General features: G+C 38.7%; 1 protein-coding gene across 3 annotated transcripts in view; it reads left to right on the top strand.

Moving 5' to 3' along the window:
• Positions 1 to 13,228, top strand: part of kcnn2 (potassium calcium-activated channel subfamily N member 2) — a 42,819-nt gene extending 29,591 nt beyond the window's left edge. For 2 of the 3 annotated variants that reach the window (XM_077543094.1, XM_077543093.1), the window contains exon 7: positions 9,681 to 9,839. In XM_077543094.1, the coding sequence (XP_077399220.1) occupies positions 9,681 to 9,717 (37 nt within the window). In that variant the 3' untranslated portion in view covers positions 9,718 to 9,839. Of the gene's footprint in view, positions 1 to 614; positions 624 to 5,080; positions 5,151 to 9,680 lie in introns of all 3 variants that reach the window. The other variant, XM_077543095.1, reaches the window with a different exon arrangement.
• Positions 13,229 to 13,339: the final 111 nt, after the last annotated feature.

Raw genomic sequence — 13,339 nt, 5'->3', positions numbered from 1 at the left:
GCAATATTTTTGCATACGGTCATCAGAATCTGCAAGACAACAAGAGTATTGACACACTTTGAACCTGAACAAAATAGTAACTCTTAATACTTAAAGTAGTGGTGGATAACAAAAGAAAAGAAAAAGCCGAAGGAGTTTGGACTACTTGGAGAATGCACTGTGACGTGTGGTGCTGCAATGTGAAACATCAAATCACGTCGCTGTGAGACGTCCTCCCTTGTGGCAGGAAAGGATGCGAGGTGCAAACAGCTGTAAGGCCGTTAACGCTTTGAGGCACCGTCTGTCTGTTTGGCCAAGCGTAAGCGTCCTGACGTCAGCAGCAAGGTTGTTTTCCTTGCTCCCATGTGTGTGTGCGCGCTGAGTGTAAGAGGGGGATTGGATGCAGTGGAGAGAGCAAGCGCAGCAGCAAACAAGTCAGACTGCAGAGAGATAACAGCGTGGTTGCTGAAGCAATAAGTCAAGACGTTGGAGATGAGGTTTGCACAGCAGCCAGACTCAAGAGAAAGCGATTGTTTTGCCATCTGAATATATGTCTATAATGTTGCAATAATTCATTTGTCTACTTCATGTTTCCTTTTTTTTGTCCTGTTTGTTGTCCACACTCAATGCAATAGAGCTCGAAAGTAAGTGTTCGCCTCCCATTTAGATCCAGACCTGTTGTGTGCATGCTTACGAGAGCTTGTCCTCCAACACGATCGTGTGACTATAAATGACACACCCTCATTTGATAAGTGAAATTCATGCCACAGTTTGTTTTCCTTTGTTTTATAACACATTTTGTGCTGCAATCAAATGGCTTCTCCACAGATGCTCGCCAAGTGAATTTCAATTATCAGTGATGGAGGGTGTTCTTCTTTCCATTTCTGCATGGGTGTGATGACAATTTGATCTTTAATCAGAAAGCCACTGATTAAACTCCAATCAACTGTGCTTTCATGTACCAAAGGATGATGACTAGAGCTCTACAGTTAGCTAGCGCAACATCTTTTACCCAGCATATCCCTTGTGTTTCGTTCAACAGCCGGATCAGGGCTCGGGGGTCATCTTTCGGTGTGTGGAACCATTGTTTGGCCTGCTCCTGCATTTGCAGCCTACATTTCCTCTATTTCTTTGTTGGATGGCACGGCCGCAAAGATGATCGCGGCACTTGTCATGCATTTTCCCTCTGTTGAATTTTAAGTTTGAAGAACAAATAATTTAGTAGAAAAGGTTAATGTTACGCTCAAACTGGACTATGTGCATGAATAAATTAATCACCTGTGGATGAGCTACAGTAAAACATTTTATTATGCCACGTAAAGACGATGATTTTCTATTATTTTAAAGCAGTGAAGTGGTTAGATATTTTTTTCTTAATTCATCAATAAAAACACAAAATCTTAATAACACGTCACTAACCAGGGTGTATTCCGCCTCTCACTCAAAAGTCAGCTGAATTGGTTCCAGCACGCCTGTGACCCTAATGAAGATAAGCAATAAAGAAAATGGATGGATTAAAAAAAATCATATTAACTCATTCACTCCCAGCCATTTTCACTGAAGCAACCCTCTTCGCTCTTATACTGAATTTTGACTGATTTTGCAAGGCCCACAGAACATTCGGTTCTATTGCTATAAAAACATGGAATGTACTAAAAGAAAGATTAGAGTCTCTTCTTTCATCAGGAAAAATGTATATATTTGTATCTGTTTCCGTTTTGGAGCAATTAACATTAGAATATAGCTAAGTTTCATCATTATTCACAAATCTTTTTAAAACACTGGGGAAAAGAGCCTTTTTGCAACATGATCTCTTATACTCTGCTGCCACCTGCTGGCCGTTTTATGTAATAACTACCATTGCTTCTAGTGTTTATCTTCAGTTCAGAGGCTGCATCAAAGCCTTTTGTATGCTCTAGCATTTAAAAAAATATATTTTTAAACCTAGAAATATGTTTTGGGGACCATGGTAATATTTAAAATAGAACGTATTTATACGTCTTTGGGAGCAAATGAGTTAGCAGTTAATGTGGTTATCGTACAAACAATTGAACAATCTGGGCTCTATTTTCACAAATCTGGTAATGCGCAGAGGCATCTTAGACCTGGTGTTGGTCTATTTTTTTTAAGTAGATTTTGCGCCGTTATGGGAGTGAACACAGCCAATTTGATTCAGCCAATCGAATCCTCTCATTCCCTTTAAATTGAAAATGAAAACGGCACAGCGATCCGTGCGTGACCGGAGCATTGTCACTGCTCTTGGTCGCTGTGGCATCAGGCAATGTACTGTATGTAGGCTAAATAGAAAATGACCCGGTGATTACCGCCAACAACTTAAATATGTTCACCAACCTCATGTATCTATCATCACCCTTTGATTGTTCGTGTTCAACCCTTCCCGCATAGCTGCGTGCTGGCCAGTAGAATGATTTAAAAACTATAATAATGATATTCGACCCTTCTTAAAATGATCGCCTAAGTCATTGTTTTCAGATTTTTCAGGAAACACCAAAAATTTAACCATTTGCATAATGAGGAGATGATTTAGGCAAAAATATATATTTTTTGCAAAAAATTTATTTAGGCAATTCTTTTAAGAGGGTGACGTAATAATGTTATTAATAATAATAATATTAATGTTTTAATAATAATATTAATGTGTTCAATTAATTGCTTTCTACAATGATTCAGAGGGTTTGATGACTATTGTTGCACTCAGAATCTGTCTACTTGCACCAATAATTAGACGTGGTCTGAGCACCCTCAGGCATAACTTTAGTCCAACTTCCTGCCATCATTGTCATTCCTTTGGGCGTATCTTCAAAGCCATCACTACCCCGAAACGCTCAACGTACCAAAAATCAGGTTACGCCGCAATTCCAAATGCGCCATCTACAAAAATAGAGCCCTTCATGATAATGTTCAAAATCTGAATTGTACAACCTCTGAGCTGTTCGACTTTAGAGGTTCCATTATTAGAGGCGCTGTCCCTTCCCGTTCCCAAGGTTAATGCGGGAGTCAAGGCGAGAGCCACATCAGTGAAGTGACTATGTGCCTTTTAGCTGCGAGATATGCGAGGAGGAACGTGACCCGAGAGGAAGGTCAGGCCAAAGCCGGCCGCCCATCATTTGCACGGCCAAGTGACAGATGTAGTAAAACTGTCAGCTAAGATAAAAATATGACTCGGTGGCGCAAATGTCCATGTCGTCCTTTTATGCGCTAGACAAAATAATGAAGAGGGCCACCATAAAAGCTTAAATAAATAAATAGTAGGACAGCACTAACTGGGAGTGACACGCCGTGATGCTTTGTGTTGCCGCGCTGTCCTGGTGAATAGCAAGCAGATTTAGAGAAGCCGTTCCCATGCACAAGCGCCCATGACGGGTGATTGACCGAGGAGAGGGGACGCATAGGTAATGAAAGGCAAGGCGAAGCGGACTCCGTGAGCTGACCTCCACAGCGTTTTCACTGATGTCGGTCATTCAGCCGAGTCCTACATCAATTGCAGTCAGATTCATGTAACACTGAACGTTACATATTGTCTGCCACACATTTGATTCATAAATAGGGCAGGAAAGGTCACTGTTTTAGTTCCATATGAGGTATTTTGGGGACGGGGTGTCCTTTGGCGCCCCCTGGTGGCTATTTGTGCCTCTGTCCAGCTTTAACATAAGCACGTTTAATTCCCATGAGGTTGTTCTACCATTTACATAACCAGATGATTCCCGTAAATACATTAAATTCATCTTGTGGGTTATTTATGGAAGAGGTTGTTTTTTTTTTCTTTCCAAAACTACACATGCGTCAAACTCAACAGCTGTTTTTAAGGTCACTGAGAGGACAATAGCGAATTAAATGTGAAGTTGCAGTAGGTATAGTTAAGATATGAGAAAAAGAAGTTTAGGGTAAACATTTAAATAATGTGTTCCTGAGAAAGCAAATGAATTATTATTATTTTTTTGAAAATATAATGATATACTGTAAAAAAAAAAAAAAGTATATATATATATATATATATATATATATACTTTTTTTATTATAATTTATATATATATATTTATTATATTCATATATATATGAATATAATTACTCTTAGCTTTACTTAGATTTATTTTTATTATTATTATTATTATTATTTATTGTTATTATTTATTTCATTTACATTTATTTAAATTATTTTTACTCTCTAAATTAAAGTAAACTAAATTTCAGGTAGAGCTTGGGTTTAGTTTTAGTAATATAATTAAACAAATATGTAATAACGCTCAATATATTTTCCTGAATTCTTCTAAATTAATGTCATATAAAGGAGCAGATGCAATATCAGTATTTTCCTCTCTTTAAATGAAATTGATGAGCATATTTAGTAGGGATGTTCGATACCAATATTTTCAGACCGATACCAGTACAAGTGTTCAACGCTTAAGTAGTCACCAATACCGATACTAAGTACTGCTACCACAAATATTTTCGATACATGAGGAAAATAAAAACAATGATAGATCATTAAAATAAGACCTTTATATCCCAAATTTTCCATTAAATGGCATGAAATTAATGGCACTTCTCTATTCTTCATCTTTATCACTTATATTTCCTAACGACCGCCATCGCAAGTACTGAAACTTTATCTGGTATCAGTACTCGCCCATCGCTAATATTTCGTCATGCGTTTGGATGCGCTTTGCTTAAATGAGGTCATGTCAAAACTTCATACACTGTAAATTTTAGCAACCTGAAGGGCGTGGATATTAAGTCATTGCATTCAAAAATGCACATTGTAAAAGACTTTTATAATCCTCTTTGTCAAGTGTCAGCTGGACCTGTGCCAGACTAAAGTGGACTCATGCCCCCATTTGAGTCCACTTCATCGCTGCATTAATGAAGCGATGGGCCGGCCGTAGAGTCACGCGCGTCCCCTTCTTTCTTCGGCTCCTTCCCACTTGCATGCAGCACCAAGCAAACAGAGTGACCCCTGCATTCTCTCTACACACACATCCTTGTGCATGTCCCGGGACCGTGCTGCGTGTGTATGCTAACCACCCACCCCACTATTGATGGCAGCGTTCATTTACTGGCCTCTGGATGGTCTTGTGTTCAGATTGAGAAGTGTTAAAATGGAGCAACGCAAGCTGAATGACCAAGCAAACTCTCTAGTGGACCTTGCCAAGGTAAGCTATATGGACTAACGCTTTTCTGCTGCATTGCACATGAGGAAAGACTGACGCTTCTCTCCCGATGTGCGTGTTGCTGTTGTTGTTGTTGTGACGCATGCTGCTTCACTCCTCAATCAAAGTCTACAGGTGTCAAATGAACAGACAGGCCTTTCACATGTGTGCCAATTTACTCACCTTTTGTCTTTTCTTCCACCATTTTTTTGTTCCCCTGTGTGTGAGTGTGTGTGTACTGTGTGGGTAATCTACAAAAAAAAGAAAAGTTTATCTCCAGATGCGCTAAACAGAACCTTTAAGGCAAAGAACCGGGCAACGGGCCAACCTGACACAGCAGAACCAGTAACCTGGGAAAAAGACTTTCTGGGTACACAGATAGAGAAAGAAGGAGAGTGTTTGACATTCGACACAACACTGCAGTCAAACTGGATCAGGGCCAGCCAGTGTGTCATGAAGTCTAATATTTGGCAATGTATCCCGCTATAAAAACAGCTACAAGATGTTTTTTATGTACACAGCAGCTGATTTTTGTCCCCTTTGTTGGAAGAGTGTGTCGCCACAAGAGGGCAGTATCGATCCCAGCAGCCCTCCCTAGCGCTGCAGTCCAGCAGCACTTTTCTCTCTACAAGATTAGTCTAAAACTCTCTTACTCTCCTCTTCAAGAGTTCATTTTTCAAATGTTTCAAAAGACCTGTGCATATATTGTGGGAAGGTGTGTGAAAGTGGCAGCATTTTTTGTGAAGTCAAGGTCAGACGTTCTACCTTGCTCAAACATGAGTACCTGCTCATATAACACGAGCCCTTTGTGGCCCTCGCTAATATTCTGCTGCTGCCTGCTTATGGAGGGCTGTAAAGATAAGTCGTGTGCTGGTGTTATTTAATGTGTCTTCAACCATACTGGATGTGCTGTTCTGCTTCTAACCTTTTCTCCTCTTTGGATACACTCTGTTAGTTCTTACAGCTTTGGGGTTGATGTTTTTTACTTGGCTTCGCTGATCGGCGGTTAGCGTTTAGTAGCAACAAGGTTATTTTTAATAGGTGGCGATAATCTGACAATGACTGTTTAAGTAGACTGTAGTGTGTTCTTTGCCTTTTTATTGGGCACTCGTTGAGATGCAGTTAAATATGATTTTTATATATATATATATATATATATATATATATATATATATATATATATATATATATATATATATATATATATATATATATATATATATATATATATATATATATATATATATATATATATTAGTGTGTGACGTTTTCATACTACAATGGAACAAAACATTCTCCATGATGACCATTTAGGAAGTAATGGAACGTGAATGAGGCTCAAGCCATCATTGTACGTTTAAAGTAATTTTATCATGTCATACAATTAGAAAGACAAGTTTATCAATGTGTCATGAAACTAAAATAAAGTAAAACTGCTCACTCTTTGTAGACACATGAAAGTCAAGTAATGGAATTTCAATATTTGCTGGATTTCTAAGTCAAGTTAAGTTTATAGCCCTTAATCACAAAAGAGTCTCAAATGGCTTCACACGGCCACAGTTGACAAATATTAACAACATCCCTTGATCTAAACACAAGAGGGCAAGGAAACCCTTAGTGTTCCCTCACTTTTCACTGATGATACGTACCAAGATGTACCAAATGATAAATATATTTTCTATTTGATGATTTTTGATTAATTCTGAGATTTTAATCAAATAAATATCTGTTCCAAGCTTTGAAAAACAAAGTAGAAGCAGAAGTAGAAAAATGTGATTAATCACTGAAAATTGTGGTCAAGTAGTTAAAACATTTGAATCGCTTGACAGCACTACTTTTTTCCCCCGGTGGCTTTCCACCTCTATTTAAGCCATTATGAAACCCCGCACATGGCTCCCACGCTTCTGAACACTTGTTACACTTAATGAATTTGACTTTTAGCATGCAAAATGGAGAATAAATCCCAAGCCGCTGATGTGTTTTTTTTTTTTACCTTAAAACGGCCTAACTTAACCAGAAACCGGGTTACAAATGTCACAAATTGGTCACAAATGTCAAAAATTACCGCTTCAGTTGGTGGTGCTAACTAAAATGTAGCATTGCTAGCTTGATTCACACTTCGACAATTAACTCATTCACTGCCATAAAAAAAAAAAAAAAGATTATTAAAACTAGGGACGAGAGGCGATTAAATGTTTTTAATTGTAATTAATCACATGACTTCACTAGTTAACGTGCAGGGCGTCTCAACTCTTTGAAATGCTTCGGACAACTGAGACAGACACACTACACACTCGCACGCGTTGACGGGAACGCGCAACCGAGAGGCACTAAGGCGGAAGCTCAAGAACTGTGACGCGGCCCACACGTCGCAAACAGGAAACGGAAACAAAGCTAATGTGTGAAAACCAGGAAGTCGGAAGTTCCGCCTCCGTGGCATGGAACCCATTGGGTGTCAGTGTTTAACTCAATAATAACTCAACATAAATCATAATATCAGAATGGGCCCCTGGCTACTTTTTACAGGAAAAGTTGGGCCCCAAGGTAAAAAAGGTTAAGAAATCCTGTCTTAAAGGATACATAATAAACATTTTATTCACAATTTAAAACAGTTCCCATGGTTCTTCATAACATGTTTGTCGAAATACCCCAAACTTTACACACACTTTCTTCTTGCTGAAACCAGCCTATTTTTTGTCTTATAGTGTATACCACGGCCCAACTACTGTTGAGCTCATGACAAGCCTGACTTTTGTTACCATGACAACCAGGGTTGGAGCCTGAGTCTTGCAAGTAAAGTTCTATTTCGTCCCTGCTGACCTCCGGAGACATTGCTAAAGCACTGAACGTTCCCTTTGAGCTTGCGCAGTTGGAGTTATGCATATCAGAATAATCACCTGTGACCCCTGGATGACCCTAGAGTATTATAAGTCTAGTAGTATAAGTTACGTTGTCACCAGAGGTTTGTTTCCTATGGAATCTTATCACGTGAAGACAAGGTTAACGAGTGACGACAGGACGCTCTGGCGTTCAACAGGAATGAATTAGAATCATATTTTAAGTCAGTAGCAGCAGTTCATATACTACACCAGGGGTTTGCAACCTGCGGCTCTGGAGCTACATGTGGCTCTTTAGTCCCTCTCCTGTGGGAACCACAGGAGGATCTCTAAAAAAAAAAATTTGAAGATTTTTTTTTTTTTACATATTTACTTTTATTTTTTTTAGATAAAATATTCTTCAAATGAATTAACAATTAAATGAAAAATGAATATTTAAATATTCAAAAATAAAGTCAAACTTTTTAAGTTGTCGGAAAAAGAGAGACAAAGGGTAGATCCATCCATCCATTTTCTTGACTGCTTTTCCTCACAAGGGTCACGGGGGTGCTGGAGCCTATCCCAGCTGGCTTCAGGCAGTGTACACCCTGAACTGGTTGCCAGCCAATCACAGGGCACACAGAGACAAACAACCATACTCACAATCACACCTATGGACAATTTGGAGTGTTCAATTAACCTGCCATGCATGTCTTTGGAATGTGGGAGGAAACCGGAGTACCCGGTGAAAACCCATGCAAGAAGAGAGGCATAAAATGAGGATAAAACTGCCAAAAATGTAAGAAATTTAACAAAGGCAGAAATGTACAAAAATGTATGAAAAATTAAGTATGCAAAATTGCACAAAAAATCCAAAGTATTCGATGCTGCACATTTTTTTTATTAATTAACTTATTTATTTATTTATTTTTTGAGAGAGCTCAATATTGTTTATTCATTCGGTTCATTCAACATGTCGTCATCATTGCTCTCTTTCTTTTTTTTCTTCTCTTTTTCTTTTTTTGTATGTGCGTGAGTATGTGCGTGAGTATATGCATGTGCGTGTGAGTGTGTGCTCATTATTTCACCTAAAACCTATTAAAAATCCAATACCGTTCACCTAAACCGAATACTTCAGAATCCAGCTAGAGTCATGAAGAAGAAAATGACCATAATATGTCCATAAAATTTAAGAAATTTAACAATGGCACAAAATTGCAAAAATGTATGAAAAATTAAGTATGCAAAATTGCACAAAAAATCCAAAGTATTGGATGCTGCACATTTTTCTATTATGGTGCATCTCCAATGAGCTCTTGGCCACTCAGTACATTCGACTAACACTCTGTTTCGTTCATCACAATGTTCAAATGTTTTGCGGCTCCAGACAGACTCCGACTCCATTTATTCTGCTTAACATGACTTTTTTGACAGGAAAGGTTGCTGACCCTGTACTACACGCACAGTATATAATGAGTAATGATTATATCATCAGGACCTATTTAGGTATGTTTCATGATACAATTTCTAATGATTGTTGTTTTTCTGGTATGTTCCTACCTTTCCGCTCAAGTGCAACCTAAATATAATTCTTATTTCCTTCCTTTTCAGAAATCCATATTCCGCCAGCTGCATTTAAGTCTCATGATTAAAGCAGAACGTTAGCGAGGAGCAGGAAAAGCTAACGTTGCGTTTCCCCTCTGCCTTGTCGTCCCAGACTCAGAACATCATGTATGACATGGTGTCGGACTTGAACGAGCGGGGAGAGGACATGGAGAAGCGGATCGCGTTGCTGGAGACTAAGCTTGAGACTTTGCTGAGCAACCTGCAGACTCTTCCCGCGCTCATCAGCCAGGTGATCAGCCAGCAGCACAGGGACTTCGTGGAGGTGCAGCTGCAGCCTTACGACAAACGCAGCCCAGAACGCTCGCAGTCGGCGTCGCGGCGGCGGTCGTCGTCCACGGCGCCGCCCACCTCCTCCGAGAGCAGCTAGGGTCCGAAGGGAAGGCCTCCATTGAAGACTTTTGCCATCATATGGCCAAGTTGCATATATCTTAAAGCCTTATGGCTTCAATAAGTATTATCCAAATTCTGATGACAGAATCCAATGATAGTGGATAACTACATGCAGTTTATTTTTTAGTTTTTGCTTTCTATTACCTCAGTGTTGGCATGACGCTTCCCTCAGTAAAGGCCTGTCATCGGGTGGGAAACTACTGCACTAAAATAGTGCTTCTCCCTGGAAAATGACAGCGATATTGGGGGAACGGTTTGAGCAGGATGGGATTGGGGTGACAGCAGACAGCAAATACAAGCAAGTGTAATCTTTTAGGTTAGAAACAGCATCAACATCAGTGCCCTGTCGAGCAGTGGCGTGCAGCAATGTAGTCATTGTAGATCTCCCTTCCCCAAATTCTTAGTACAGCGAGCTCCTGCATATTTGCAAATTCACCTGTTCACTGATTGTTTTGGGGTCACATACTCACCTTTTTGCTGTTTTGTGTTCAGGCCAAATCCGTGTCTAAAAGTATCACTTTGGCACCATCTGTTGGAATCTTGGTGCCGAGCAACATGAACTGAGGGGAATAATAGGACAAAAAGTAAATTGCTGCCATCTTGTGGCACCTATAGGCAATCCTTTAAAAACCTTTTACTCACGGGTTGTTGCTATTTGTGGTAGGATTCGGCTACTCATTAACTCATTTGCTCAAAAATGTATAAAACGTTCTATTTTAAATATTGCCATGGTCCCAAAAATGATTTTTTTTTATGCTAGAACATAATGAAAGGCTTTGATGCAGACTCTGAACTGAAGAGAACGCTTAAAGCAATGGTAGTTATTACAAAAACGGCCAGCAGGCGGCAGCAGAGTAGAAGAGATCAACCAGGGCCATGTTGCAAAAAGGCTCTTTTCCCCAGTGTTTTAAACAGGATTGTGAATAATGATGAAACTTAGCTATATTTTAATGCTAATTGCTGCAAAACAGAAACAGATAGAAATATACTTTTTAATATATCTACTCTTTCTTTCGGTATGTTCCATGTTTTTATAGCAATAGAACACAATATTCTGTGGGCCTTGCAAAATCAGTCAAAATCCAGTGAAACAGCCTGGAGTGAAGGGGGTTGCTTCAGTGAAAATGTCTGAGAGTGAATGAGTTTATAGCAGGGGTTCACTGTACATTATACATGTTATGAGAAAGATCATTTCAATAAATAATTCTAAAAATATACACCAATTAACCAAGTTAGTTTCCTTTCTCCAAATGAGACCTCCCCCCGTCACAAAACTTTCTAACTCCTTTCGACAATTTTTACCTGAGCTTTAAGAAATTATTTTTCATTGCTTATTGGTCAGTCACTCCTATGGCACTTAAGACCTGAGTCCTGAGATTTATTCATTCCGATTTTGAAAATGACATTTTGCAATTTGCAACTGGTGTATTCATCTGCAACTGGGCATGCAATTGATCAACTTGATGGTGAGATTTTTAAAAGCTGTAATTTGTACTGTGTGGCCTCCTTAAAAAAATGGCACAATATTTCAGTGAATGTAGTTTATTTAGTGCTTATAGTAGTCTATATACTCACTATATTACTTAGATATGTAGTGTACTTAATGGAGTAGTGTATAGTGACTATACCCACAATACACTATATACATGTAGATATTGTGATATTATTTTAAGGACATAACACACCGCATTTGATCACTCAATTTTTATTATGATCGTGTTGGTCTGACGACATTAACAGAAATACAGATTGAAGACTGAAGAGAACACATCCAAGCGGTTGCAAGCAAATAAGCTAAAGACCGCCTTGGTAGCTAAGCTAACGCAATGTGACAACCCGTTTCTGAGCCGTGTTGCAGATGGATAAACCATATTACATTTCTTTCCTTCCTTTGTATTATCAAATTATTTATTCACACTGATTTTGTGCAGTTGACTTGCACATTAATGGTATCTGTATTTAAATATTAGCATGTTCCCCAATAAATATTATATTAAATATTTCCAAAAGACCAGGTAAAAAGTAGTTGGTTGGTATTCTAGAGCTATGCTAGAGCTATTCACTGATATGAATCGAGAACTAATCTGGATGCACAAAAATTATTTGTGGAAAGTGGGTACACACATACTGACAATCGGAGCAAGTTGGAGCATTTTGCTACTGTTGTGGTCAGCAAAGGCCTGATTCTCAGTTGTCTGTAAGGAACATCCTGTGGTGTGTGTTGTGATTTATCTTTATCCGCTCGGCGAAAGTCAGGATAAAAAATGTTATTATTAAAGATGACAAATCTGGACTCCTTGACTGTGACGTGAAATAAAACGATAGTTTGACTTGAAGCTGACGCTGTTGCCCGCCATTCAAGCTAGGACCGCCACCGCACACACATAAAAATTTGACATCGGAAATATTGGACATTTTCAAAATGTGTGATTTTCCAAGTAGATCTGAAAGGAAAAATCACTCAACACACCCCCACATCACAAAATAAATGTCAAACTTTCTTTTTTTTTACAGACAACCAATGGGGCCTTTGCATATGTTACCAAAAGAGAGGAAAAATGCACAAACTTGGTCTGATTATCACGTTAATAAAAAATAAAAATCCTCCAGCCCAAGTGAATGCATCAAAGTCTGTAAACTGCACTTTTATTAATCAATGCACTTCATTAATGACTGATGTTTGGTGATGTATTCTAAATAAAGAAGAGTTTGCGTTATGGCAAGGGTAAATGACTGGAAGCAAAGCCCCGCGTTTGTGTTACACAAGCTAAAGTTACATATCTATACAGTACCGATGTCACAAACTCAGTAATAATGAATCTTGTCTTGTCTTGCTGTGTTTCACTTCCTCTTCCTCCTTCTTCCTTCGTGTGCTCCTCATACTCAGCTGGACAACAACAACTGATGCTGAACAACTCGCTGAATACCGTATCTACCTTATAGAAAAGTACTATTTTTGTATATTTTGATGAGGACAAGCACACCTCCTACTGTGTAATAAAAATGAACCGCAACAGGGATCTGGGCACAACAGATTCAGCATACCAAGCATGTGGTGTTAGACTCATCAGAATGGAGTACATACATATATATTGAGTATGAAATAAAATCTGCAAGGTTCTTTACAGAATGTAAATATGGACCTGTTTTTGTTTTCAATTATATCGTCATTCAATTTGCATTTATTTTTACAGGAAATGGTTCCGCTGAGGTGTATTAAAGAGCAGAAATGATAACCATGGCTGACAACTGATTTGTGGTGTGTTTGATTTCAATTCATACAGTACTCATCCTTTTGAAACATATACTGTACTGTAATTCCTCAAGTAATTGAAATAATAGAAGCAGTTATACATCTTC

Source organism: Vanacampus margaritifer, chromosome 14 (genome assembly GCF_051991255.1).
Source record: "Vanacampus margaritifer isolate UIUO_Vmar chromosome 14, RoL_Vmar_1.0, whole genome shotgun sequence".
In the NCBI taxonomy this organism is placed as follows: Eukaryota; Metazoa; Chordata; class Actinopteri; order Syngnathiformes; family Syngnathidae; genus Vanacampus; species Vanacampus margaritifer.
The sequence above is the reverse complement of the archived record's forward strand: the minus strand, read 5'-3'. Positions and strand labels throughout refer to the sequence as shown.